This window comes from Aquila chrysaetos, chromosome 11 (assembly GCF_900496995.4).
Source record: "Aquila chrysaetos chrysaetos chromosome 11, bAquChr1.4, whole genome shotgun sequence".
In the NCBI taxonomy this organism is placed as follows: Eukaryota; Metazoa; Chordata; class Aves; order Accipitriformes; family Accipitridae; genus Aquila; species Aquila chrysaetos.
Genome location: NC_044014.1, coordinates 40360432 through 40387761, shown reverse-complemented (window position 1 = coordinate 40387761; position 27330 = coordinate 40360432). Strand labels below are relative to the sequence as shown.

The window sequence follows — 27330 nt, the reverse complement described above, 5'->3', positions numbered from 1 at the left end:
AACCAACAGCTAAATCCTTCACATGAAAACGTGAAACAAGGCCACATTATTTCTAAATAATTTTTTATTTGAAGTTCGCACAACCTATTTTTTGCACTAGGAAAGATAGACAGAATTTGTCAAAACAATTAATTTCCTTTACTGTTGACTGAAAATGCGCAATGTATTAAAAATAAGTCTTAGTGAGTAACTAGGATCACCAGGTCAACTACACAATATTTCATGAGAATAAAGTTGCTATTCAAAAAATGAGTGCTCTTTTTCTTGCCACTCTCAGCAGCCTTGCTTGTTTTGCATATGGCTGCATGTTTAATTAGCAATCCTTCTGTAAGTGTCTGCAATTAGCACAATGATGATTAATAAAATAACTCCTTTAAAGCTTCATTTAAGCAGCAGAACTGCACAATCAGGTATAATTAATTCATCATCAATAAATCATGGCTGATTAACTAATCTGTTGATTACAAACACATTACTGCATAGTCTCCCACCTGAGCTCTGGTGATTTTTCTATCCTGAACAGAAATAGAGACAAAGTAATAGTAAACTATAAAAAGAAATGCATTAAGCAGCAAAGATATTGGTTTGGTCAGGAAATTTAGATAGCAAATATATTTAAAATTTACTGGGCTTTGTTCATTATTACTCCCTTTGAGTAAAAAAAATAATTGTACTGTCTATTTGTTAATGTGGATGGGTGAACAATAATTGCTTCTTTAGTTCACTTATATTCTTAAGGAAGGTTTTTTTTTCCAAAGCATCTCAGATTATGGGCCAGATTCACTCTTTGCATAAGCCAGCAGGAAGTAGCAAATGCAGCAAAACAAGCTTGCAGTATTGCTCCTCAAGAACGTCCAGGTCACTAGCCAGAAAGTGATTGGTTTGCTTTGTGAGAAGGCAAGGTCAAGGTGGCTGCTAAATATGCCATCGCAACTTTACTGTTAAGCTGCCTCCATAGCCGTGATGATGAGTCCATGTTTATAAACCACATTTCAAGTCCATGAACTTCAGCAAGACTGAATACAGAAGAAGAACGTGCATTTCCATTTTGAGATTCCTTTTGCTTGCCACCTAGCTCTTGAGCTTTGTAGTGCATTTAAATAATCTTTTCAATACATTCTGTGTAACGGCAGGAGCTAGAAACTTCTATTTCAAATGAATCCAAGGATTCTCACACTGTTACTTGCCTCCAGCTTCTCAGACTTAGGTACGATGTAAGTTAAGAGTTATGATAAAATTCAAACTAACTGGAAATAGGGGAACTTGGGACAACTAAGCTCCTCATCATTTATAAAGGGCTGACATCCAGCTGTTCCCACAGTATGAAAATGCTTTAAGTTCAAAATACTTCATCCTGAAATATTGCAAAGAAAAAGAACTAAAGCAGAGCTTAGGACAAAAGTGATTTGAAAGTGAAAACAGAGTTTTAGCTAGAGTAACTGAAACAGTTCAATATTCCTAATAAATCCAGAGAAAGACGAGAACACTAAAGGAAAAAGTGACAAAGTCTGAAGCAGTATACTTCATGAAGAAAATTACAGAAGAAACTTAATTTAGGAGCACATCTTCAGTCTTTGAAAAGTAAATGACATTGCTGTAACCAACAAAGTTTTCTTTCAGATTTTAACCACTTTTATGTGCATCACTATGTCAATCTCTTAAATCTTTCTGCTAAAACTTTAATTAAAAATATTGAGTAAGCAGCTGTACTACAAGCCACTGCAATACCATTCATCTTTCAAAAATAATGCTCGTAAGAGAACCATAAAGCACATTTCTAAACCATTTATATTTTGTTAATGTTTTAATTCAAGTAAATTAATGAATGTATAAGCATCATTTCAATATATGGCAGAGAAAAGTTTTGTGGTTTTTTTTTTTTAAAAGGACTGTAGCCAGGTTTCATGGAAAATGACTGAATATGGAAGTTTGATTATTTTATCAATGAGAAAAGTTTACAATTCAATCGAGGAAGGAGGAATGGCTTTTAACATGGAATTTGGAAATAAAGAAAAGAATAATTTAAAAGCAGAAAAACGAGACAGCTGTCCTCAGACATTTTCTGAAGTCAGTGTACATATGAAGTGGCAAGATGAAAGTGAAGAAAACAATACCAGGGATCTTGAAGATTAGAAGTGAGCATTTTCAAGCAATTTTTAAAAATGGACAATGAGTAATCAAAGACTTCTGAGGACAGTGGTGATTCACTGCCTAGAGCTAAGAAATAATCAGCATAATATGAATAATTTGAAGGTGTGGGAGATTAGTGTCAATTTCTTCAGAAAATCAGGTTTCCTTTTAATACAATAGCAATTTGCCCCGCAATGTCAACTCTTCCGTCATTACGCAGGGAAATCTTCAACTCTCCTCCACGGCGGGAACATTGAAAAGCTAAATGGAAACAAGAATCCACAGTTAAACTAGTATCTATCACAAATTACTTAAAAATCCATGAAAACTCAGGGAAATGAGGCCTCTGTTTCCAGAAAGCAAGCAGCACCAGGGCAAGCACTGTACCAGGGACACCCTGGATGAACGGTCTTTATGGATGAAGATTAGCTGAGGGTGTATCTCAGACTACAACTTGTCTATTGAGTCTGACAAAAATGCTAGTTAATACAAGTAGTTAATGATAGTTTGCCGTGATAAACAAAGGAAACTTGGTTGGCTACATCTAAAGAAGTCTTGAATTCTCCCATTCAGGGGACAGGCAATTTCTGTAGGTAATAAGGAAGTATTATCTGCATAAGAAAGAACCACCACTTTACAAGTATTGAACATCTGAAGTGGATACTAGGTTCAAAGAATGTGTTTGGCTAATGGCTAAAGAAAGCTCAAGCAGGCAGTGGAAAAGGTCTACAAAGAAACATAGATGCTACTTCAGCTGTCACAAACTGAGATCAAATTCTTACATAGACAGGAACAGATATTGATTTATATAATCTGAATATATAATTTAATACAGCTGGATAAAGTTTAAGTAGAAATAGCCTTCCATTTGTAAATAATTACAGAACTAAACTTTTGCCTAAAGTCTTTAGTTATATGTAGGTTGGACGATAATGTTCACTTAGCATGTTGAGTCTGTAGGCTTGTTTCAGTAGTCCAATTTTAGTTGCACAACTACTTAATCAGAAAATGGTCTGGTTCAGAAGGCATTTAGCAAAGGTTTAAGTTTCATATAGTAGTATTGTTTTTGTAAAAGGCTGTAAATGGATGAAGAGGCATTAACGTTCATGGTCTCCTTACTAAATGAACTTCCAACTACTACAGAAATTGTTCAAAGCCAAAGGGCACGTTTTTCCTCACAAACCCACAATTTTGTAAATTGGGTAGAGATTGTATTCAGATCCCAACAGAGCATAGGATCTCTAACAGATGGCATATATACTGTATGCCTTAAAAAAATTTCTCAGCCACAGCTGACAAGAAAGTTCTTTCTTATAACAGGATATTAGATTCTGAGACAAAGCAAACACTCCGAAACAGTGGAAACAGGAGCTATAAAGAGAATGATATTGATACTTTCTGTTCTTTTCCATTTATAGAACCACTGGTTATTGTTTTTAACCTGTCAGAACAACATCCATGTATGGAGTAATGCCTTCAATTGAATATGTTGGACTCTTAGAGATCCAGACCATGCCAAATTTGATCAATTATTATTGCCAAGTGTGGATACGCAGCTAAACTCTCCCACTCCCTTGTGACAGCAGATTTAAATAAAAGAGATAAATTTTTTCAAATCTTCAGAGGTTGGGGGTTTTTTTTTGTTGTTTTTTTTTTATTTTCTTTAAATGTGGAACCAGTGCTGTCTGTTTCATGGCAGGATTACTGAGACTGTTTTGATACTGGTCCATTTTATTTTATTTTATTTTTAAAGAAACCTTCAAAGTAGAAGGAAAAAAAAAAAACACAAAAGAAAATTTTACGCAAGCTTATATGAAAATAATACTTGATCTTTTCTTTCTCTCACACAGAAGCACTGGTATCTCACACTACGTCTGAAAGTAAACAGACCTGCATGGAACATTTCAGTAAGTAGAGGATTTAATTTAATAGCAATATCTCCAGAGACATTCAAGCATCTCCGATGTGCACTCACGTTTTGGATCACAACGTTGTTGCACATCCATTCCAGGTCTGTATTTACCAGGAATATCTCATACTACATATACATTTTACATGTATTTTGTATAAAAACAAGTATGTACATTCTGATCTGTAGAAATAATATATAACAGCTGAATTCACAGTGCCCTCAATTCCTCTGTGATTAACCTGCGACAGAGGGAAGTTTAAGAGTAGGTACAAGGACTGTGAGATTGAGCATGCTGATATCATAGAATCATACAATCATGCACCCCTGAATTCACAAGGCAGCCAGTGGCCTCGTACTAATATTATCCTGTTGTTTTAAGGAGCTTCTTACCACCCTAGATGTACCTAAATGACCATTGCTTACAGAATTTGAGGAGTAATGGATTTTCTTCATGACATCATCATAATGACATCAACTCAGGAACAAGTGCCACTCTTGTAAAAATACCTATTTTTAGAAATAACTATTATTTTTGCCAAATTCCTAGACCCTACGAACGGACTGATGAAAGAAGCACTTGTTCCTTAAGTGAAGTTAAGATCTCGAAGACTTTTTTTATTCTAAGAAAGAAGGTAGATAAATCTGATGATTGATGGAGGGAAACACCTCTCCTTTGGCAGAAATGTTACACTTGTGCATAAAACTGATGTGGTCACTCTGTATGTTGAGATTACCCGGGAAAGATGAAAGCTGCGATTACAACTCTGCAAAACTCTTCACTTCATGAGAACTCAAATTAGCAAAAACTTAAATACAGGTAGATTTATTCCACCTGGATAAAGCAAGGAGACTGAAAAGTTATAAGATGGGACAGACTTTGTATTGAAAGAAATCTTGGCAAAATTTGTAAAAGTATAATCTTACAGTTATCAAAGTAATGTCTGGGTTTTGGTTGGGTTTAGTGGGGTTTTTTTATACCAAAACCCTCAAACACTATAAACCTGTTCTGTACTGGGAAGGAATCAGAGAAGTTAAAGGCAGTAACAAGAACCAGAATTTCCCCACAAATTAATACAGTTGTCCAAAGTAAAGAGGTACAGAAAGATTCCTCTAGCTTCACCTGACATTAAAAATTGTCCTGGACAAAGCCCTTTTCTTCACAATAATTTGGAAAGTCCTCTATAATCTGTTTGAATATATCAAATTCCTTAAGCATGTTTCTAAATGTTGTCTTAGCAATGTGAAAACTATGTGAAGGGCCAGATACAGAGACAGTTGCTAAATATTGCAGTTATCTGCAATTATGCAAGTCTGTACAGCTGATATGAGAGATTGTAATTTTTTAAATATTGCAGAGACTCCTGAAATGAAAAAAAGGGCAAGGACAGATATCGAACTCTGATTTAACACTCAGCTTAAATTCAAGGCTATGTTCATAGTTTCAAGAAAGATCATAAAGTATTTCACCAGACTGGAAAATTCTCTTTGTAGTTGATGGGAGTGGTCATTGTTTGACAATTTGGTTTAATAAAAGTAGGAAGAGAATCCAAACACAGGAAATTATGTCTGATACTTCAGCAGAGATGCAGCTGACCTCCACCTAGAGGCCACAATACCCAGAGAGATCTGACAGTAGATTTAATGTTCCTCATTTTTATATTATTTCATATCTGATATATTTTGGAACTAACAGATCTTTCATTTTATGCAACAAAATCTTCATTTATATTTGCAATAAAAGGTGTCAGACATTACAGAAGCTACTGCAAAGGTTTCTATAAAGTCAAAAGATGCTCTTATTTATTAATCTTTGGTGAAATGTAATCTTCTTGATTGCCAGCCATCTTTTCCAAATAATCTCACCAGTAATAGAATTCACCCCAGTACTACCTGATTCCCCTCGGTCATGTGCATGTAAGGAAAACTTACTTCTCATAAACACATGTAAAGACCACGTTGATCAGATGTCAAATTAACTTGTTCTATTTAGATATGTTTTATATGATTTCTACCACAAAAAAAAGTTTGAGGACATACATGCATGAAATAGCAAGAAAAACCCCAAAAACCTATCTTCTGAGAAGATAGGACTTTTTTTTGTGCTAAACACATTAGAGAAGCTGGTTACAGTATCAATTGCCTTTGCTGCCCGAGATAGTTTCTCTAAAAGAGGAAATGGCACAGTACATACACAATACATGAAAATGCAAAACAGGTAGAAAGTATCATCTAAAAATACAGACAGAATTTCTGTTTGTTTGTTTACTTAAAGAAGCAGCATTTATAGATGGCACTGAAGCATTTCAAATTCCACATTAACAACCGAAAATGTCAAAATCTTCTGAGAAACAGCCAGTCCATAAGGATGCATTACCAAAGACAGTTTCTCCTCTTCAGAAAGCATGTTGGGATTTTTCCCCCCAACATTATAGAAACTATCACAGATTTGTGTGATGTTAACACGAATGTGAGATCTTCAGAACAGACAGTTAAACCTTCCCTTCAGTCCATGATGGAGAAGGTCTCAGTCATTGTGGATTACCATACTGAGCTATGGAGCACAAACAGATCCTTTAAAGACCTTATCATTCTCAAGAAAATCCATTTTGGGATTCACTTGACCAAATATAGGACAGCTTATATTCAAGGTAGCTGTTTGTTTGGAAAAGTGTTTTATGGACAAGGAAACTTATTAGATCAAGGGTCCAATCTCTGCTCTAAGCTAAATGTTACCAAAGACTTAATTGTTGTCAGGTGCACAAAAGAATTGTAATCCCCTGCCCTCCACTTAGAGAAGCGGCTAGGGACTAGGGTATTTTGTATTGCTTCTGTTGTTCTTCCATTCTCTGGCAAAGCACCAGAAACACGAGAAGCAAACAGACACCCAATGCCTCTTTATCTAGCGTTGCCATGTATTAACAGTTTCTCTCAGTTTTTTCCACTAAGCTCTTCAGTTTCTTGCTTAACAAATATGTGATCTAATAAGGATATCTCATTAATTGAAAGAATACAAATCAATCTGTTCTTTAACTTCAGAGGTCCAGCCATCTCAAAGTCCTTTAAGGCTTAACATTTAAAAGTAAGACTGCAACTGCAAATAAAATCACAAACAAATAAAATTTGCCAATGTCCATGCATCTTGTCCTTATTCTTATGTATTTAAGATCAGCCAAATTCTTTCTGTTCTTCTAACGTAAGTGACTATTCTTTTTTATATCCTTCCTTGCTACCATGTAAAAGATCATCATCCCGAGGAAAACTGATCTTCATACCTAAACACAGACATGTATCAGAAACCAGAAAAAACTACCATAAAGCACATTCTGTACGTAGCATCTGAATGTTAAAAATACATCACCTCTTCTTATCTAGATATAACAACACTAGCTATTCTAAACCCTCCATTTACTAAAGAAGTCACTGCAGGGATTAATCTGGAGTAATTCTCAAGAAAATTTCAAAATCAGGCAGAAAACCTATAATTTTTTTCAGTCTCATCTTAACATACATGAAGGGAAAGGAAAACACTGTCCAAATTGTACTGAAAACTACACATAGTGAATGAAAATACCGATACCTTTTCCCAATACCCAAAATGCAAGCCATAAAGACCAAGAAGTAAAGTAAATTCAATCAAAACACAAAACCAACATCATCTGAAGTTCACCAAGCTTCAGTTGTGATGAAAGGTCATGAGAAATAAAATCCAAAAGTTGAAATAAAAAACTAACTGCAGAGAGTTACGATCCAGAAACCGACACTTCAAACTCCCTGCAGCCATGATGTGTCATGTTGGTGGGTAGGAAAGAAAGCAATTTCTTAAAGATTACCTCACACATGAAATATTACATAATATTCTATTCATATTGAGAAAACGGATGGGGAGTTGTTGCTACAGTTTGGATTGTAGTAATAACTTTTTCTTTTTTAGTGAGTAGGTTTTACATAAATGGGCAGCTTTGCAAAAAAACCAGTTTCTCTTACCAAGCATTTCTTTCTTCCCCAGCTGCTCTGACCAGTAGCTGCTTAAAACAGCATGGGCAGATCCTTAAGAGAAATTGGAAAACAAAGAACAGAATTAAATTAGAACCACTACTTTATAGGGCAAGCAAGCACATTCAAAATGTAAACGCCATAAACAAACCAAGTGCCACATGTGTTTAGGGCAAAAACACCTAAGAGTTTTCACAGCAAACAGAACTTGAGGCTTTATCATTTCATTTATTTACGATAAAGCAGTATTACTTCCTCATCCTCTGGCTTCAATGGAAATTTTGCCTAGGCAAGGGCTTCATGATCAGCCACAATTGGTAGGAATAATAAATAGTACCGATTAAAATACTTGAGCCAAAGTACTAATATTTTTACCAAAAGTGAAGTTTCCTAATAATAGAATCTCAAAGTATTAAATTCAAAATATTATTCATCTAAACACGATGTTATTCAATGAAACATGAACAGCTACCCATCAATAATCTGAATAGGCTTTTGGATGTTTTTTAGGAATAGGAACAGGTGGATAGAAGTCACTGTGTAAAACAAAAGTATTTCCTCTGCTAACAGTTTTCACAACAAAACCTCAGGTTTTTTTCAGCCTTGAGTGCTAGTAAGTATCAGGATGTAACTCAAGGAGATCTTTAAGGTCTCACCACAGCTTCTGAAAACTAAAAGACCAATTTCTTGTTTCCTGATCGGCAGATGGCTTAAAAACTTAGGATGACTTCTCAGATCCATAGCTAGACATGCTGCTTCAGTCTACATTAGCAGCTAGGGGCAAAGATACTCTGCCAGAAACCCTACTGTGAAGTAACTATAATTATCAGGGCTCAAGTACACCAAGACATGTAGCATTATTAAGAAATCATTACGGAAGAAATATAATCAAAGCCATAACACTGTTAAAAGTATACTTCAGCTACACAATAAAAAGATTTGTTTCTATAAAGGAAAGGACACTTAAAGATGGAAGACAAGCAACAGTGAGTATCAATACTAGTCTTCCCAGAAATCCTAAGGAATGAGCTCTGGAATTAGATATGTCTACCAGACTCTGTCCCTGGCTTTATCAGGAAAGCAGGACTGAAAGCTTAAGAAGTAACTGAAATACATGGCTTGTATTTCCTTGTAAACCTTTCTTTCTGCTAGGAGTGCTGAATAACTAGCACTATTCCAACAAAGAAAGTTTTCTCTTTATTTAGCAAAACATTTAATTTTTGACCAATTTCTCAGCTGACTAATAATAAACCGGTGATTAAGCAAAGAACATCATTCTGCAGTAATCATCATCACACCTAGTGAGTTGAACATCAAAGGAATAGGCCGAGAACTACCCTTCCTGCCCCTAAATATACAACTAGCTGAGTTCCTATTATTCATAGGCCTGAGAATATCCACAATAAGCGTCATGAAACTAGAGGAGATCTCAGCTGAAGCGTAAAAAAAAAAAATACAGAACACCAACAGAAGGGGACATGAACTTCTACTGCAATACTCATTCAATACCAAACTAGTCTCTCACTTTTCTCTAATTGGAATACATCAGGGAAAAGATCTGGAAAAGACACAGGAATATCTGGCCTGATAACAAGAAGCTGATCTTTTTCTGAATGAGCTGGCATCAGTCACAAAAGTTTTCAGTTTAATGAGAACACTCCTGCTGTCCATATAAACCAGTAATTTGTAAGAAAGACTCTAAAGTACAAAACCAGATTCATGAAGTTTAATAAGAACCTTTTAAATGAACCAAAACAAGAGTCATTTATCACACACATACCTGTAACAGGGTCTTCCAGAATTCCATACCAAGGTGCAAAATATCTGGAGTAAAAATCATGGCCTTTATGTTTTCCACTGGAATTTCCCTTAAGAGTGAGTATGAGTCCTTTCACCTTTCCCGTCTTTTCAGCTGACAAAAAGCGTTGTGCGCTCACTTGCAGTTCTTCCAACACAGACCTTGAATATAATTATAGAATTTTAATAGCCCATATTCTTCATTTTACAAGAATTTAAGTACTGAAAAGAAACATAAAACTACAAAATCATCTTCTCTACAATCCCAAAGCAGCCATGGTAAAATGTTAGAGGAGACAAAATTCCTAGCATTGTCTTTCCAATGTCATTTGACAGAAGGCTACCCCGAATATAATACACTCTGAGTAAGCAGAGAAAAAAGTTAAAGCCATGCATTTCCTATTTATTTCTGAAAACTGAGCATCCTGGAATATTAGCTACAAAAGAGCACACTTTTGTTTCAACATTTTAATCACTGAAAGAAATATTTCATCACTACAGAAGGCAAAGAGTAAGCACTCCACCTCTTTTCAGAGCAAGCAAATAACTAACACTATTCAGATCTTCACGGGACTCTAAAGCACCCTACAACAGTCTCAAGTCTGTGAAGTTGCAGCTACCGCCCCACAAAATAAAGGCTGAAACAGTAAAAACAGTAAGTACCCAGCTGAGGATATTCCTATCTCCCCACTAGCCCCATCTTTAAACATTACTCAGGCCAAACTTCTGAGTAAAAATAACAGTAATTTGGCCTGATTAAGGAAGTTGTGTTTCAGCAACGTATATCCAAATCATACTTGACTTAGCAATGAAATTCAGCTCTCTGAGATTAACAAATGCTTTGGAATAATTTGAATTGGAATTTCCTCTATAAAGCTACTTATGATGCTGTTAAGTATGTGTAAGCAGATTAGTCAAATGGGAATCAGAATCCATGGCATTCTGTCAATGTGCCCTGTCTCACCAAGCGGACCTCTATAGCTATGCAACTATTACTCCATCATTTGAGAAGGAAGACTCCTAATTTCCTGCTAGGTTACTGGACCATTTTTTTTTTACTCAGATGGATGGGGAAAATACACCATCATTAAAACTGTTTCCTACACCTCCTTCTCTTGGAGACAGATTTCAGATTGATCTTATTCAGCTTTGCAGGTTCAATAAGCTCACATTAGAAGATAAAATAACTATTTAAAACAGGAGTTTAAATTAGAGGTTTTTAATCTTCACCTGTTTTAGAACGAGATAAAAGAGCCTAGTATGTAAGGAATAGAGGTTAAACAAGCAGACTCAATTTCTACACACTTGATTTAAAAAAAAAAGTATAAGACACCTTTCATAAGCATCACTGAGGCGGACTAGGAGTTTCTTTGTGTCAGGAGAATAACGGAGATCTTGAACAATCATGTCACCAATGGCTGCCTGGTGGAAAAGTTAAAGGAGACATAGAAAAACATAGTCATCCGAATATGAAATATTCTTTCCTTAACATTTTTGTAGAACAAGTTCCGTGCTAGAACAGGGCTTATGCAAGGTCTTTCATGCAGCCCTCAAGTACATGCAAGCAAGAAAAAGTAAATGCACTAAGTGCACAAATGTATATGGGTAGGTGCTAAGAGCTCTGTATATGTCAACTTGGAAAGATATTCAGGGACCTAGAAGAGTGCAAGGACACTGGATTGCCCTCGCATGCATACAATAGGCTGAAAATGCCACTGAAACAAATACTGACACTCCAGCCAATGGTAACGAGAGACAAAAGTTCAACTGCAGCATTCTGGAGAATTCCATTTCCTGAGCTGCACGATTCAGACCTTTAAAGTTTAGTGTTTCAAGTTCAGGAGTACATCAAGCAATGCCGTGTTGCCACTTTTTAGCCATTTTAATATATAAAACTAAGTGTAGCTATTATAAATGCGCTTCTAAGACCACACATAAGGTTCTTTTTTTACCTTTATTAACTCTTCTACTTCCTGAAGTACCTGAAGAAAAAAAAAAACCACCACCACTGTTAAAAAAGGAACATACATATGTATATATCAATTCAACTATATATGGACAGATAAACTTACATACACTTTCCTTGAAAGCCTTTAATGAACAAAATTTTGACTGACCTGTGGGTAGGTTAAGTACAGTGGTAGGTCCAGGACAATATGATCTTCCACTTGTCTGGCTTTTAATTCCCCACTCAGCGTCACAAATGTGAGAACTGAATTTGTGTTTTCTAGAGAGAGAACATTGCAACATTATCAAACATAAGAATTTGATTCTAAATTATTATAGCTCTTACAGTAACTCAGTATATTCAGAAAAAGTTAGTTATGTAGCTAAAATAAAATAACTACAGTAAACCTGTATTCTGAGACAAAATTCCCAACTAACTCAATAAATGATCTGCTGAGGCTAATAAACACAGCAATTGCCAGTGAATCTTTCCTGCACGTTCCAAGAATGAATGGGAGCTTCCTTTTAACAGAAAGGCCAATATTCCCTATTCATCAAATTCTGCTGTATCTCTCCCAGATTACATTTGCATATTTAGCACTTTTCTTAAACAAAAGTAGTAGTAGGGCATCAGAATCCAAGTGTAGGAATCAGACTACAACTTTATAATTACAGAGCAGTTGTAAAAGACATTACCTGAGGTATCTCTATATGTGTTCTCGAAATGTTCTGAATATTTAAATTGCCTTTGTTGTAGAAAACGAGTTCTTCTTAATTAAAGTAAATTTTCTAAAAAGTTATAGTAATAAATAGCTTGTAAGCCTACTTTTTATGTGAAACAACACAGCAGCTGCTGCAAGTGTAGCATGACCACAGAGAGGAACTTCATTGGCTGGGGTGAACCATCGGAGTCCAAAGCAGGAACCTTGAAAATAAAGTTTATTTAGCATTACTAAGTGGAAGAAGTCTACTTCTTCACTTTATCTCAAAACTTTATACAGAGTGATGACATTTCAGTTAATCAAAATGCATGTTATAATCAGTCTTGGTCTTAAACGCACTTTCAGGAACCTGTTTTGTACTGATTTTTAGAATAGCTACTGCTTGAGTCAGGTCAACAACAGGAGTCTACTACTAACAGAGGATAGCTACTTTGTTCCAAGGGCAAAGGAGCTGCAGAGTAGAAATGCCTGCACGCCTGGGAACTATGCCTTTGAACCAGAAGCATCCTTGATAAGCTCAGCTGGCATCTGAAGTGCTGCTGGGTAGCTAGAAACCAGAGACATGCCAAGATACTATCGGTAAGCACAAAAGCAACAAACTGTAACAGCAACTCATCACCTGAAAAGGTGAAAAATAGTCTGGAAAAAGGGGAAAACATCCCAAGAAAGTAAGAAGTGGTAACTGCCACTGGCTGTTCTAACTGAAGAAACAGGAAAGCAGTCTGCAAAAATAAAAATTGGTCTGAGAGAGTAAACATCATCATCTATTGGCCATTCCAGCTGAAAAATATATATTAACAGCATCTGCTGGCTTCTTAAAGTGGCAGTGTCCTGCATTCTCTAATGTCTCTATGATATAAAAATTATTTAATTTTTACCCAAAATGGAGCTTCTCTCTCTGAGAACTTTCTGTGGTGCATATGTTTTTCTCTTGCCTAAACAGGTCTCTGCAAACTTTCTACGAGATCACGGACCCTTGCTGAGGACACATGGCTGACTCCAAACTCCATGACACAGACCGTCTTTGAAGTGAGACTGTTATTTTACCAGTCCCCCTCTGGGCCCACTTCTGAGCTCAGTTTGGTTTGTGCTCCACTTCTGGGATGGCTGGGTCCCCTTCTGGGATCTGTTTGTCCTCCTCTCTGGAATCTATTTAATGCGCTTGGTACCATATATCTACATTCATAAGTATCTCTACTGTTATATTATAGATAAGTTTGATTATTGACTAGTGACAAGTTTGTAGTAACCTGTAATATTACATATATTTATTGCTGCTATTATTGATTCCTCCTATACTATTGATCACTGATAATAATTTGTAATAGCTTGAGAGAGATATACATATATTCACTTTATTAACCATAGGTATACTTGCTAGTAGTGATTTTTGTGGTATTTGTGGTAATCTGTAATAAAGTGGAGAATTTAGAAGATAAAGCCTCCATGTATTATGGAATCCGACAAAGTCACGAAGCACAGATCTCTAGACACCTGCAGGCTGGGTTACCCTTTAGGGGTTAAAGATAGTTTTGTTTGTTTAATGGAATCTGTATCAGAGCTAGGCCAGTTACAAATTATTTTGCTTAAACCATCAGTCAAGTCTGGTAAAGACCTCTCACGTATACTAAGCCTTCATTTCACTAGAAATTGTATTTCTATTTGTTGTTTAAAAAAATTGGAACCCAAGTGCACTATACGTGGTTTCCTGCAGCTTTTGCAGAGCTCTTGCACCATGGCATTTAAGATAATGCTTATGAAAATATATTTCAAGTGAATAATTACCATACAAACACAACTAAAAGGTGCAAAAGAAACAAACAGTATTTAAAAAGAAAACCAAACAAGTCTTGTCATTGCCCCTGTGAAAAATTAGTGTGTTAAAGTCAGTCCCCTAACTAATGAAAACAAATAGAATCCCAACAAAACCTAGTGGAATAAACTAATGGACATGGCAGAGAAGTGCTCTGAGACAGGGCAGATGCAGAACCCAGCTGTGAGCCTGCCCTGTGGTGTTAATGCACTCCCCCAAGTGGAAATTGTGGCTGAAAGCAGGAGGAAATGGAGTCAGCCATGACTGACTGGAGACAGACAAGCTCTGCAACCCAGAACACCTGCCTGGATGCTTCAGACATACAGCTGTACTCAAACTGAGAAGGCATTTTGTTCTCTCATAAAGTAATGTATCCCTAAAGTAATGTAGATTTTTTTTAAATTAAAATTAAATTAAATGCACTGATCACAAACTCATACTCCTGCAAAAACATACTCCTTGTCCAGGAGCCCTTACTACACCAATTAATGCTCCAGAGGCAGATGATAGTCTCATAAATGACCTTCCAATGCTCTTGGTCTCCTCCCCCTCCCACCACCCATCAATACACACATGCTCAGGTGTAGCTCAGTGACTACATTCGCTTGAAACAAATGCACACCTCTTCAGCAGCTGTGTGGGTCTGATGTTACAAACTCTACTCCCATTAATATCAAAAGCACTTTAATGAGAAAGAAGCTGGCATTTTATATGCTGTTGGATATGGATGACTTGAAAATAAATAAGTGTATTAAGCATATTGGCAAGGTGTTAACATGAAAAATGAAAAGTATTATCACTTCTTGATTCAAGTAATTAGACTATCCCTAAAACAAATTCCAATTTATTAACAATAGGAGTAAGCGATGATAGCGACTACTTTAAGAAAATCCTCTTTAATTACAGAGACTGTACAAAATCCCACTCCTTGAACAATCAAATGACGAAAGAACAGTTTCTTTACATACTGTTCTAGGGTCTCTTTCAGACAGCCGATAACCCCAAAGCTGTTTATCTCTCTTTTCCACTATGTCGTATCAGAGAGAGGGCATGCCAACATGGTACCTTAACCTGGAATCTAACTACAGGCTAGTGGGGTTCCAGCCCCTTGGCTTACGCCACCACACAACTGCAAAGCGAGCAGATTCAGCAAACTGATTCAGCTGAAAACTAATCCACAAAGCGATTTTGACCAGACTCTGTATTTGTCTGATATTTTCTATCTTGCCTAGTGTCTCTCCATTTCCTCCCCCATCATATATACATGCCCTACCAAAGAACACCAGTGAAGTCCCTCCACTCAAACCAATCAAACAAGCAGCCTAATGTGTTTGGTTTGGGCAACTTCACATTTCCCAGTTTTCCTGGAAAACTGTATTTTCCAGTATTGGCTCCACAAACAGCTTGAGATTTTGTGACAATCTCAAATAATAGCTTACAGTTACTCCAGTGATGATTTCCTGAACAGCCAAGCCAGCTTCTACTCACTTTGCAGCCTTGCGCGTATGAATAGAGACAGAACGTGCTTATGCCTTCTGCTCGTATAATAAGAAATTATCTCAGGAGGTTATTAGTAGTAACAGAAGTATTAAGTGAAGGATCTTTGCAGAGCATTTTTAGACTTTCTATATACAACTTGCTTATTTAGTAAAAGGCACTCAACCAAATGGTCTAATTTATGAATAATAAAGTTTTATATATTGTAAAATGAATTTGATATGCAGCACAAATACTTTAAAGAATCCATGTGCAAAAGGCTTATTATTATTATCATTATCATAAGGAAGATACATCACAAGTCCAAGATTTTGCTTTGGCTGTCCTACAAATTAGCACCATTCCTTATAAATGCACCCACAGTGTCTTCCTGTTCCCTTGTAAGAGGTTTTGGTGGGTAAAGAGAACCACTCACTTTTGGTAAAGTCATCTCCAGGGTTCAGTTTTCTGATGAAAGCAGTTTCTGAAAGGTTCATTTCTGTTGCAATTTTTTGGTGCAAAGCTTCATCCAGGTCCTAATGACGAAACAACAAATCCAATTAAAAGCAGGCCAAAAAATGCAGAATCAAACTTTCTGTTAAAGAAATACAGTCATTTCATTTTCTATTACAATAAAACATAGATTCATTTTTAGTTCAAAATACTTTCTGAGAGTAAAAAAACTTTAAGCATAAAATGGGGTAACTAGTTCAACCACTGTGATACATAGCCATTTCTAATTTCTGCCCTGTTAGTTCACAAATTCTTGGAAAACATGGAAAATAAAGTCACCCAAAAACCTAAACTCAGTCTTTCCATGAACACAAATCTTTCTTTAAAGTCATGATTAAACTCACACTGAGAAGTCATTATTAACATCATCTAAAAATAACTACAACTCTCTTTTTATAACTCCGAAAAATCCATGCCAGCAAGAGATATGTAGTAATGGCTAGGGCAATGGCGAAGATGGCTGATCAGTGCTTACGGCTGTACCCTCGATACTACTCTTTGAACAAGAACAATATGCTAAGTCAGTAGAAGCTGAGAGGAGATAAACCGAAAAATAAAAATGCTGGAGCTCACAACATTCTGCTTTAACTGCCTGCAGATTTAAACCAGTGAACATCGATCCCAGGATACATGAGCTGGAGCGATTGTGTAAAATTTTACTTCACCTGTCTTTCATTGCTCTTTCCCCACAATTATGCTGACTGGCCAGTTCTGAGAATCTGGTCTTTAAAATATTGAAACACAAATGAAACAAAGTACTGAGTGGACCTGGTCGGGTTCAACGTCCGACAGACAAAAATTTGCCCTGCTAACTTTACTTACTTCCCTTAATGACTTTAATCCTTTTCAGCCAATGATCCCATTCTCCAGATATGGGACAATTACTGATGGGTAGACCTGTATTTGCACAGTGAATTCTATACAATGAAACAACATTCTAACTTTTTACAGTAACAAGCATCTCTCTTCAGAAAAACAGTTCTGACTGTCGATTAGATACTAAAAAGATACTAAACCAGAACAAAGACCAACCAAAATGTTATTGAAAATAATAGAACTTTATTGAAATACTGCCATCCTGTGGCACTTCTGAAACACAGAAGGGGCTCATTTTGCCATTCTTGCATTAGTCCCAATTGTTTTTGTACAGCATCTGTTGAAACTCTGAAGGGAACAGAGAACAGAAATATTGCTCTAGCTGCACCATACTTTCCTGGAGATTAGAATAAAATTATGAATTAGAATCTCTGCTTTAACTGAATCTCAGCTTTAACTTTGACACTAAAGCCTCTAGCCCCAGGTACTGTAGAAAAAACTTTAAAACCTCAGCACTCCAAAGGCGACGTGCAAATAAGGTGCCCTCACAATATATTAAAGTAACAGAGTAAAATTAATATAAAAATGCAATTAGAAGCTCATAGCTTTAAAGTAAGTTCATTCTGAGAGGGAGTATTTAGATCTTAGGGGGCCAAAACCACCTCCGAAGTGAGATGTTCTCAGTCATAACTTTAGCTGATCTCGTAAGCAGGCTATATCGTATGAGATCTAGATAGGCTCAGGAACATCTAGAAAAGATTCATATTCTCAGCACAAGGTACTGCCATTGACTGCTCTACCTATATTTTCATACTTAAAATTTTCATCGTGTTACTATCCAAATAATTTAAGGCCTATAAATTTCTAATCCAGTTTAATAGTTTTTTTTTCAACAGCGTCCCAATCAGTACCAACTGTTCAGAACACCTTGATGAGGAAGATGACTACTGTCAATTGCACTAAAACTACTGTGCAACTTTGAAGTAATAAAAACTGGCTGTTTAAACTTGGCTAAAGCTGAACCTGACACACTGACAGGGAAAGACTCAGATCCAGGTCTATACTCCCCCTCTTTCCTTCCATAGAAGGAGGAAAAAAACAAAAAAAAAAAGGAAAAAAACCCACATTAAACCCAAAATCTACATTTTAACATTTATTCAAAAACTATCAAATACTGATTTTATGTTACTGCATTTCCTTTCAGAGATTTCATTCTGAATCCATTGGCTTAAGTAAGCCATTTCTTTTTGAGCTAACTCAGGTAGAAAAACACCAGTATATTCCTTAAAAAAAACAAACAACTTTAAAAACCCACAACAAATACAAAGCATGTCTTGTATGAAATCGTTTTGATGCAAAAAAGGAGTACCCCTGTACTAATTCCTCTGTATTCTGGAGCAACAGCAAACAACGCTTGCACGCAGAATTCCTGAGTAAAGGAAGCAAAGTCTAATGTAGAGTTGAGTGCTCCGGTCAAGTACAGAACGGTAAATGCCATTGCAGTCCTTCATAAAAGTTATTTTTTTTTAAACTTACATTTTCAAGCAGACAAACTGCCGCAGGATTTCCAGAAAATGGCTGGTTTGTAAATGCATCAACCGTAAAAACAGCAATTTGCATTGTCGTTTGCGCCTATTTAGTCTTAAGCTCTTTTCTGCAAGGTACTCTCTAACGTGTTTTATCCCCAAACGATAGCAGGACTCTTAAGTTAATGTTTCCTTAGCGGCAGGAGGAGCCAGCGGCCCCCCATCGCCTCACTTCCGAGCACGTACATGGACTCAAGCCTCCTTCCACACCCCCGGCGCTCAGCAGCCGATCGTTTTCAATCCTTTAAAAAAAAGATTTTAACCTCCCCTCCTGCATTGCTTGCTACCAGCTCCAGAACGCCCTTCCACCACAGCCCCCGGCCCAGCCTGTCCCTCGCTGAGGCATTTACGGAGACAGGAACTGTGCGAGGTTCCCCCTGGGTCCGTCCTGCCGCGGGTTTACCACAGCCGCAAGGCCGAGGAGACGCGGGAAGCCATTGCGTGCGCCCATACCGGACAACCTTCCCCATCCTCCCACCCAAACCTACGCCCAGGGAGCCGGACACCCTGAGCGACACACACTCGAGGGCACGACCGGCCGCCGCCTCTGTGAAGAGACGCCGCTATGAGGGAGGGATCCCCGCGCATGCGCCGAAGCGCTTGGCGCAGCCCGCCCAGCTCCGAGCCCGCTTGGCGCCAAGCGAACGCGGGCACCGCGTGACCGCAGACCCCAGGCGCATGCGCCCCGACACCCCTCCCCGTCACAGCCAGAGTTGTGAAAAGAATAGGCGGGAACTCCCGTCCGTCCGTCGCGCCGCACATGCGCCGTCCCTTCTTCTCCCCGGAGGCGCGCATGTGCCGGTACCGCCCAGCCGGGGCTGAGGAGCGCGGCGTGGCTATCGCGATACTTGCGCAGCCGGGACGCCATCCTGCCCATCTTCGTTGCGTAGGTTTCGAGCCCGCCGGCCGGTTAGAAGTGAGGAGGAGCTTCCTTCCCGGCAGAAGCTCCTGCCGGGGCACGTCGAGGGGTGTCCGAGGGTCTCCCGGTGAGTGGAGTGGAGGGGGGACGGGGGAGAGAGCGGGCTGAGCGAGCCCCAGCTGGGCCCGCCCGGGGCGCCTGCGGGCAGGCTGGCGGTAGCAGCGGAGGCTCGGAGAGGCCCTGAGGCGGGCGGGCCTTTCCGCCCGTCGGCGCGGTGTCGGGGCCGGTGCGCGCCTGCGGGGAGCCGCGGGCAGCGGCGCTCCTTGAGGAGGGCGTGGGGGAGGGGGCGGCGCGGCGCTTCTCGGCGGAGCCTCGTTCCCGAGCGCGGCCGCCATTTTGAGTGGTGGAGCCGAGGGCGGCGACGGCCCCAGGAGAGCGGCGAGGGGACTCCCGGCGGAGGGGGGGGGGGGGGGGGTGGCCGAGGTTGCGCGGGTGGAGGCCGGGAGGCAGCTCCTCCGAGGCGGAGAGGTGGTGGCGGGGCGAGGCGGGGAGAGCTGGGCGGGAGCGGGGGAGGCGGGAGGGGGGCGGCCCGGGGGAGGCGCGGTAAATGGCGCCGGGGAGCGGGCGGTGGGTGAGGGCCGCGATTTCGGCGGTAGTCGGCGCCGCGGGTCAGGCGGGGGAGGGGGGAGGCGGGTTCGCTCGGCGCCTGAGGGGGGCGGCGATGGCGCTTCCATCGCTGTTGCGGCCGCGGGGCCCATTGTGGGGCGCTCACGGTAAAGCACCCCACACACACACACACACACGCTCGCAGCCCCGGGGCTGAGGGCGGCGCGCACCTGCCGAGGCCCCGGCGCCGAGCGGGTCCGACCTCCCCTTCCCCGCCGGGGTCTCGGTGTCCGGGCGACACCGACCCCCGCTGCCCCTCAGGCTGGTCCTGTGGTTCCCTTCTCTTGTCCCCGGCCCTTGGAATTAGAGGTAACGCATCGCCCGTGTTTCCGGAAGGGTGGAAAAAAACCAAACCAAAACAAAACAAAAAAACCCCCCACACAAACCAAAACAAAAAACAACTGGGAGCGTGGCCCGTGGCGCTTTGTTTGCAGACAAAGGACGGCCTTGTGTTTCCACGCAGGAACTGTTGCGTGGTTCCTACCCCTTTTTCAACTGTCATGAAAAAACTAAACAAAAACCACCACCAGCACTCAAAACCTTAAAGGGCAGATGTACACTGAATAAATAATGAGCTTTATGTGCTGTGTTTACCCACGTGCTGCCCTCCCTACACGCTGTGTTCCCTGTCAGTTTGGGGTGGTTTTAGATGTGTGCATGCTGTAGCTGTGATAAAGTACAATTTTAAATACGTAACAGAAATAAAGCTCATCATCCATAATACTAGTTATCTGAAGAAAAACTGTTGGATTTCTGTTGAGGGAAGGGACTTTAGCATGTATGGAATCTCAAAATTTAATTTTTTTTTTTTACTTATTTATTTGTAGCGTTTGATTTAAACAAAAGATGGACTGGAGTGGAAAACATAATGGGCCAAATGATACAACTAATGATGGAACAGTGGTACGACTTCGAGGCCTGCCATTTGGTTGCAGCAAAGAAGAGATTGTTCAGTTTTTCCAAGGTACCTCTAGTATAGTCAAAGTATAGTGACTGAGTTTTCTTGTATCTTTCACACAATGTTTTGTACATTTTAATTTGCAATAGCTGTAAATGGGGTGGATGGGAGGGATTGTGTTAAATTAGTTTATCATAAGTAAGAATTATGCCCTGTAAATGAAGTACAAATAACCGTAGATGTAGTAAAACGCAGTATGTATCTAATTTTGTCGAGGTGGTAAACGTACTATGCATATTGGGATAACCTGAATGTTAGCATTTGGATCAGTTAAATTGCTTGATTGGTAGCTATATTTTCTTTATGTAACTTAGGTGGTTGTATTTTTGCATAGTTTAAACAGAAAAGAAGTATGGCTAAATCCATAAATGTTTAATGAAAGATCATTGGCTTGTATTGTTGGGTGATGGGGGAAACAAGGTGGTTTTCTTTTTCGTTGTTGTTGTTTAGATATGCTTTAAGTATTTGCTGCAGATGGGAATGTTTCAGCCTTTAACACTGTTCCCCTTGATGGGGTTATTTGTCCTTGGGTTAAAGGGTTGGAAATCGTGCCAAATGGGATAACATTGACGCTGGACTACCAGGGGAGAAGCACAGGGGAGGCCTTCGTGCAGTTTGCTTCAAAGGAGATAGCAGAAAATGCTCTGGGGAAACACAAGGAAAGAATAGGGCACAGGTGGGGATGGAGAGTTTGGGATGGCGTTAAATCTTTATTTTTGGGGGTTGTGGGTCAGTAATGCTTTTGGGGGGGTTGGGGACCATTATATGGAAGTGGCTGTTTTTAAGAATTTTTATAACTGATCCTAAGTTAACTTGGGAAATACAGTAGATTTGGGGGGTGGGGGAGACAGTATCGCTCTGGGTAGTTTGCTAAACTCAGAAAATTGTTTCAATCATTCTTGTATAGGGTAATTTGTGATAAATGCTACTATAGCTAGACTTTTTTTTTCAACAGTATGTTTCTCATACTGGAAAGACATGTTTTAAGCTTAATATGTACAGCTAGAATTTTCACGTAGTAATTTTTGCCACTGTAAAGTGTGTTCCTTTTTTTTTATACACTTAAGATTCTTACGGTTTTGAGGAGAAACTTAAGTTGTATGGTATCTCTAGTCACTTCTGTTGGATTGTACGTTTAGTTATAGAAAACGTAGTATGGCCTTTTATAATATTCAGGCAGCTTATGCGTGTATTCTTATTGGTACCTTGAAAATCCTCTTTTATTAGATATATTGAAATCTTCAAAAGTAGTAAGAGCGAAATCAGAGGATTCTGTGACATGCCAAGAAGAATGATGGGACAACAGCGACCTGGACCATATGATAGACCATTAGGAGGAAGAGGGGGTTATTATGGAGCTGGGCGTGGAAGTATGTATGACAGAATGCGTCGAGGAGGTGGTGGATATGACGGTGGTATGTTTATCTAATGAATGGAGGTTCTGTTGTCAGTTTCATGTTTCTGACATCTTTGTCAAGAAATAAAGAAATGGCGGTAGCTGCAGTACCCGTTAGGTTTGACACACTTCTCTCAAAAAATTTTTTACTTGTAATTTATCAAAAAATGTGGCTTAGTATTTAAGATTAGTGGAAATAATAAGGAAACTGTATTTTCACCAGAATTTGATCTCTCACTTGCATGTCTTTTTACTATATAGAAAGAAATTTACATTTTACTATATAGAAGGAAATTTATATTTGCACTCTGTTCAGAAATCCAGAATTAACAGTCTGTAGAGGCTGTTTGCAAACTTCTGGGTCCCCAAAGACTGAAAAATTGACTCTTGTGCATTGCTGTGTGAATTTTGAGTAATAACATAATCATTCCTTTCTTTCTCTCCATCGCACAGGATATGGTGGCTTTGATGATTATGGTGGCTATAATAACTATGGCTATGGAAATGATGGCTATGATGACAGAATGAGGGATGGGAGAGGTAAAAAAAAAAAATTTTCTAAATAGTTTGTTTAAAAAGATTTTTACGTTATTTGAGTTGTAGGATATATAAGTATTTCCAAGACAGAATTAATGGCTTTCTTCATTAGATTATTTTGTAAAGAAAGAATGTTGTTTAAAAAAGGGGGGGCATTGGGGAATCTTGGGAAAAGGTAAATACGTTGCTTAGGGTGTCATCTGGTTAAGTGTTTGGGTTGGTAATGTGGGAAGCGCAAACACCTTGCATTCAGTGGTATAAAGTCAGTGCTTTCAGAAAAACAGTAGTAATGACTTTTCTGTTTTTTCATGATGATCTTACAGGTGTGTGGTTTTGTCTGGTTTGGGTTTTTTAATAGGCATGGGAGGACATGGCTATGGTGGAGCTGGAGATGCAGGGTCAGGTTTCCATGGTGGTGGTCATTTTGTTCACATGAGAGGACTGCCTTTTCGAGCAACAGAAAACGATATTGCTAATGTAAGTACAATGGGAAAAAGGGCTGTCTGATGCTAAGAGGTTGCGTGTTCTTGTCTTGCCTATTCCAAACCTGGTTAAAGTTCTCAAACAAGTGATTGATAGCTCTAACACGTCTGCTAACTGAAGTCATGGCCCTTTATGCGAGTTTTACAAAGCTAGTAGTGAATGAGCTTTTATAAAGGTGTCTGAGCTAAGCTTACCGAAGAAGTCGGCCAAACCATATTTAACATTAATCTCTGCACTCTTTGCTCTTCCATTCCCATACAAGGTGTATTGGGGAGAGAACAGTTGTCCCCATCAGTATCCTCATTTTAAGGCTTTCAGAAGTTTAAGCTTAACTGAAGATTTGTAGTTTTGTAAAAGAACGATAGCAGATGTGCAACTTTGTAGTTTGTATATTTGTTTGTTGACCTGAGACTTATTTTAGGAGGGACAGGGTGGGAAGACTAGGGAGCTGTATTGCGTTGGAGGGGATGGTATCCTGTTACTTGTAAGAGATGAGGGTGACAGACAAAAGCACATCTGCAGGATTCTGGGGATACGTTCTTGTGTCAGTATAGATCTGGTGTTTGTTGGGCAAAAAGTTTTCTGGGGATATAAGGCCTGGTTTAAACATAGCCTCTCTACAGGGGGGCACCATCTTTATTAGCTGCACCTATGTGTTATATATGCAGAACTCCATTCTTAAGCTTGTGCTTGTTTTCTTTTTTTGGTTGGGTTTTTTTTTTAAAATTGAGCTATATTTTCTTCTGTCGGTTTGATTTCCTTCAGTCTAAAGACCCTCCGAGAACAAGGGCCAAACTTCAGGCTTTGATTCAGAGCATGTTATTGCAAGTTGATGAGTAGTACTTCCGTAGTATACCAAAGGTTCGTTTGCACCCCATACTGTTTGGTAAAAGGGCTGTTAGTCAGAAATGGCACTGTATCTTTGAGTTCTGTAGCAAGGAAGAGCAGTCTGATTGACAGTCAGCTTTTTCTGAATACCATAAATATGTCCTTGCTTTGAGAAATTTATTTGGCTCTGCTTCTTTGAAAACGAAGTAATTATTTTCATTTTCCAGGATGGCATCATATTAGAACTTGTTGCTTAAAGCAATGTGCGCGGGCATGAATTTTTGTTTGTATCTTTGCTTTTAAAGAAGGCTCCTCAAGCTCTGTAGCTGGAGCTCTTTGAGTTGTGTAATAGTAACAGATTGTAAGTGTAGATTGACCTAATGGTGAAGGTCCACTATCGCTAAGTAATACTTTGGAAATTAGTAATTAAATTTATGTGGTATGATGCGATGAAATTGATGCAGTGCTACACTAACAGCTGGGATGAAAAAGAAGTATCTGGGTTGAGTTCTGCATTAATATAATTTGGGGGGGGGGGTTGTTTGTTTTTATTCTTAGTTTTTCTCACCATTGAATCCTATAAGAGTTCACATTGATATTGGGGCCGATGGAAGAGCCACAGGAGAGGCAGATGTGGAATTTGTAACACATGAGGATGCAGTAGCTGCCATGTCCAAGGATAAAAATCACATGCGTGAGTGTCGTGTTCACCTGAAGCTTTCATTGACTAGCCTTAGCAGGGTATATAAGGGTAAACTGAACATAAGGGTTTAAACTGCATTTAACTTAAGTTGCTGTGCAGTAAATACACAAATCAGAAGACTTTTTGCCATTTCTCACATTGCAAACTCCCTTTTGTGGGCTTCTGTTACTTGGAAGGTGGGGTTTTTGCTTTGTAGCTCTGTGCTTCTGGTTTCTGAAACAAACTACAGAGTAAGGCTTTTTTGTTTCCTACAGAGCATCGATATATTGAGCTATTCCTGAATTCAACTGCTGGAGGAGGTTCTGGAATGGGAGGCTATGGCAGAGATGGAATGGGTACGCATCAATTCTAGAGTTAGCGAGCTTTGCTAGCGAGTTCAACGAGTTCCAAGTTTGTAACGATGTGCTTTCTGCTTTTCAGATCAAGGTTACGGCTCTGTTGGTAGAATGGGAATGGGTAGCAATTACAGTGGCGGATATGGAACTCCTGATGGCTTGGGCGGATATAGTAAGTAAAAGTTCTGTTTTAACTGTATTTCAGGAAAATGTTGCTAACGTCCGTCTTCCGATGGACGGTAGGGAAGGGTGGTAGTGGGCTTTGTGGACTGTCTGCTGGGAGAAAGGGAAGGGGAGGGTACTGGTTTAATTTAAAGTGTAAATCATGTGGGGTTTTAAGCATTTTGCTACTGCAGCAAATGCTTGTTTAGAAAAATAGTGCTGAAGTATTATTGTTTTAGTATAAGTTAAGTCATCTTCAACCAACTGTTGTGTATTACCCATCACATTTTTTCTTTTTTTAAGGTATGTATGCGTGACCTTGTGTCAATTGTTTGCAGGTCGTGGCAGTGGAAATAGTGGAGGATACTATGGGCAAGGCAGTATGGGTGGAGGAGGATGGCGTGGAATGTATTGAAGGATAATAGCCTTGCTTCTACAAAACATCCTGGAAGAAACAGTCTCTGGTCTACTAGACTTTCTTACAAAATTTAATTTCTTTTGTATTTTAAGAACTTTATAATGACTGAAGGAATGTGTTTTCACAATATTATTTGGTAAGCAACAGATTGTGATGGGAAAATCTGTTTTCTGTAGGTTTTATTTGTTGCATACTCTGACTTTAAATAAATTTTTATATTCAAACCACTGATGTTGATACTTTTTATACTAGTTACTCCTAAGGATGTATTACATATTCAAGACTACAGTCGGTTCAAGATGTTGTACTATGGTTCAATAAAGGTGGATGTACTGTAACTCCTATGAACACTGATTCAGTTCTATGTAATCTTGGTGTAGTGGATGAGTTTGAAAAATTCACTTGTTTAAGGGGAAAAAGGTAGATGAATAGCTTAGTTTATTTGGTAACAATCTTTCCTAAACCCTTTTGATAAGTTGTATGTAACAATTTTTCAACACAGCGTCAAGCTGTGGAGGCTAAAAGTCATCCTTCCAGCTTTCTTCTTGTACTACCACAATCTACCATCATCTTCAAAGGCACAGCTGCATAAACAAGTAGCGCCCAGGGTTTGTGCCTCCACAAAACTGAGCAACAATGTTTATTTCCATGCTTTGCTGTAGCACTAGATGGTGCATTTCACAGGTGTGACTTGCAAATCAAACTAAAACACTAGCACAGCTTTTAGCTAACATGAAATAGATCAAATACTGGTTCGTTTGGAGCTATCCATTTCTTTCTTACTTTTTTTTCAAAAACGCTGCTTTTGGGAAGAGTGGGTGAGTTAGAACCAAGTTACGACTTTTTTTCTTTCATTAAATTATTGTATTATTTAAACATGGTTCAGGTTTTTTTTTTTGCTACACAGAGCTGATTTGTCTGTATTTGTTGAAAACTTGACAACCCGTTATATGGATGAGCTCCTTAGAAGCAAAGTATCTCTAAAATAACTCTAAGCCCAATACTTGTTAAATAACACACAACCCAAACACGCCGATACAACTTTTTGTGCATTTGTGACATGTAAGATATGTAAGAAACTATTGTTTGAAGACACTTAAACATACCTGATGTGTAATGAAAAAAGGTATTTATTCTTCTGAGCCAGTGTGATCTCCCAAATTAACTGCTTTGTCCTCAATGCCTCCCTTAAAATGTCAAATGTGATCTTGGGTATTGAAAGTCTGTCACCTGTTTTGCTAGTACTGTGTTATATATGTAATAAATGTCTTATTGTGGGA

The 27330-nt window shown here is 38.9% G+C and overlaps 3 protein-coding genes across 9 annotated transcripts; 1 reads left to right on the top strand and 2 right to left on the bottom strand.

Moving 5' to 3' along the window:
• Window positions 1–46: 46 nt before the first annotated feature.
• PBLD (phenazine biosynthesis like protein domain containing) lies at window positions 47–18946 on the bottom strand. 2 transcript variants are annotated; one of them, XM_030030139.1, is made up of 9 exons: window positions 18892–18946; window positions 16227–16326; window positions 12606–12704; window positions 11950–12059; window positions 11785–11814; window positions 11166–11254; window positions 9816–9994; window positions 8027–8089; window positions 47–2391 (listed from the first exon to the last, which is right to left on the bottom strand). In XM_030030139.1, the coding sequence occupies exons 2-9, from the start codon at window positions 16285–16287 to the stop codon at window positions 2279–2281; spliced, it is 744 nt and encodes a 247-aa protein (XP_029885999.1). In that variant the 5' UTR covers window positions 16288–16326; window positions 18892–18946; the 3' UTR covers window positions 47–2278. The 2 variants fall into 2 exon arrangements, with proteins under 2 accessions (XP_029885999.1, XP_029885998.1); XM_030030138.2 differs by lacking the exon at window positions 18892–18946 and adding an exon at window positions 18656–18875.
• On the bottom strand, window positions 18900–20001 carry LOC115348097 (translation initiation factor IF-2-like). The gene is made up of 2 exons (XM_030030140.2): window positions 19194–20001; window positions 18900–18947 (listed from the first exon to the last, which is right to left on the bottom strand). Exons 1-2 carry the CDS (start codon window positions 19957–19959, stop codon window positions 18925–18927), a joined length of 789 nt encoding a protein of 262 aa, XP_029886000.1. The 5' UTR covers window positions 19960–20001; the 3' UTR covers window positions 18900–18924.
• On the top strand, window positions 19489–27330 carry HNRNPH3 (heterogeneous nuclear ribonucleoprotein H3). 6 transcript variants are annotated; one of them, XM_030030134.1, is made up of 10 exons: window positions 19489–19691; window positions 21058–21194; window positions 21726–21864; window positions 22416–22558; window positions 23038–23124; window positions 23480–23598; window positions 24991–25126; window positions 25390–25470; window positions 25556–25642; window positions 25971–27330. In XM_030030134.1, exons 2-10 carry the CDS (start codon window positions 21077–21079, stop codon window positions 26045–26047), a joined length of 987 nt encoding a protein of 328 aa, XP_029885994.1. In that variant the 5' UTR covers window positions 19489–19691; window positions 21058–21076; the 3' UTR covers window positions 26048–27330. The 6 variants fall into 6 exon arrangements, with proteins under 6 accessions (XP_029885994.1, XP_029885992.1, XP_029885995.1 ...); XM_030030132.1 differs by having other exon boundaries at window positions 22416–22603; XM_030030135.2 differs by having other exon boundaries at window positions 22416–22603; window positions 25936–26388.

Excerpts from the sequence above, each read along its gene's own strand:
- LOC115348097 (XM_030030140.2), bottom strand. The coding sequence starts at position 19,959 with ATGGCGGCCGCGCTCGGGAACGAGGCTCCGCCGAGAAGCGCCGCGCCG. Across the intron at positions 18,948-19,193 it reads GGGTGTCCGGCTCCCTGGGC|GATTGAAAACGATCGGCTGC; the intron begins GTAGGTTTGGGT and ends TTTTTTTTAAAG.
- HNRNPH3 (XM_030030132.1), top strand. The coding sequence starts at position 21,077 with ATGGACTGGAGTGGAAAACATAATGGGCCAAATGATACAACTAATGAT. Across the intron at positions 23,599-24,990 it reads CAGAAAACGATATTGCTAAT|TTTTTCTCACCATTGAATCC; the intron begins GTAAGTACAATG and ends TTTTATTCTTAG. Across the intron at positions 25,643-25,970 it reads TGATGGCTTGGGCGGATATA|GTCGTGGCAGTGGAAATAGT; the intron begins GTAAGTAAAAGT and ends AATTGTTTGCAG.
- PBLD (XM_030030138.2), bottom strand. The coding sequence starts at position 18,739 with ATGCAAATTGCTGTTTTTACGGTTGATGCATTTACAAACCAGCCATTT. Across the intron at positions 16,327-18,655 it reads CAGTTTGTCTGCTTGAAAAT|GACCTGGATGAAGCTTTGCA; the intron begins GTAAGTTTAAAA and ends TTTCGTCATTAG. Across the intron at positions 11,255-11,784 it reads AAGTAGAAGAGTTAATAAAG|GCAGCCATTGGTGACATGAT; the intron begins GTAAAAAAAGAA and ends CTTTTCCACCAG.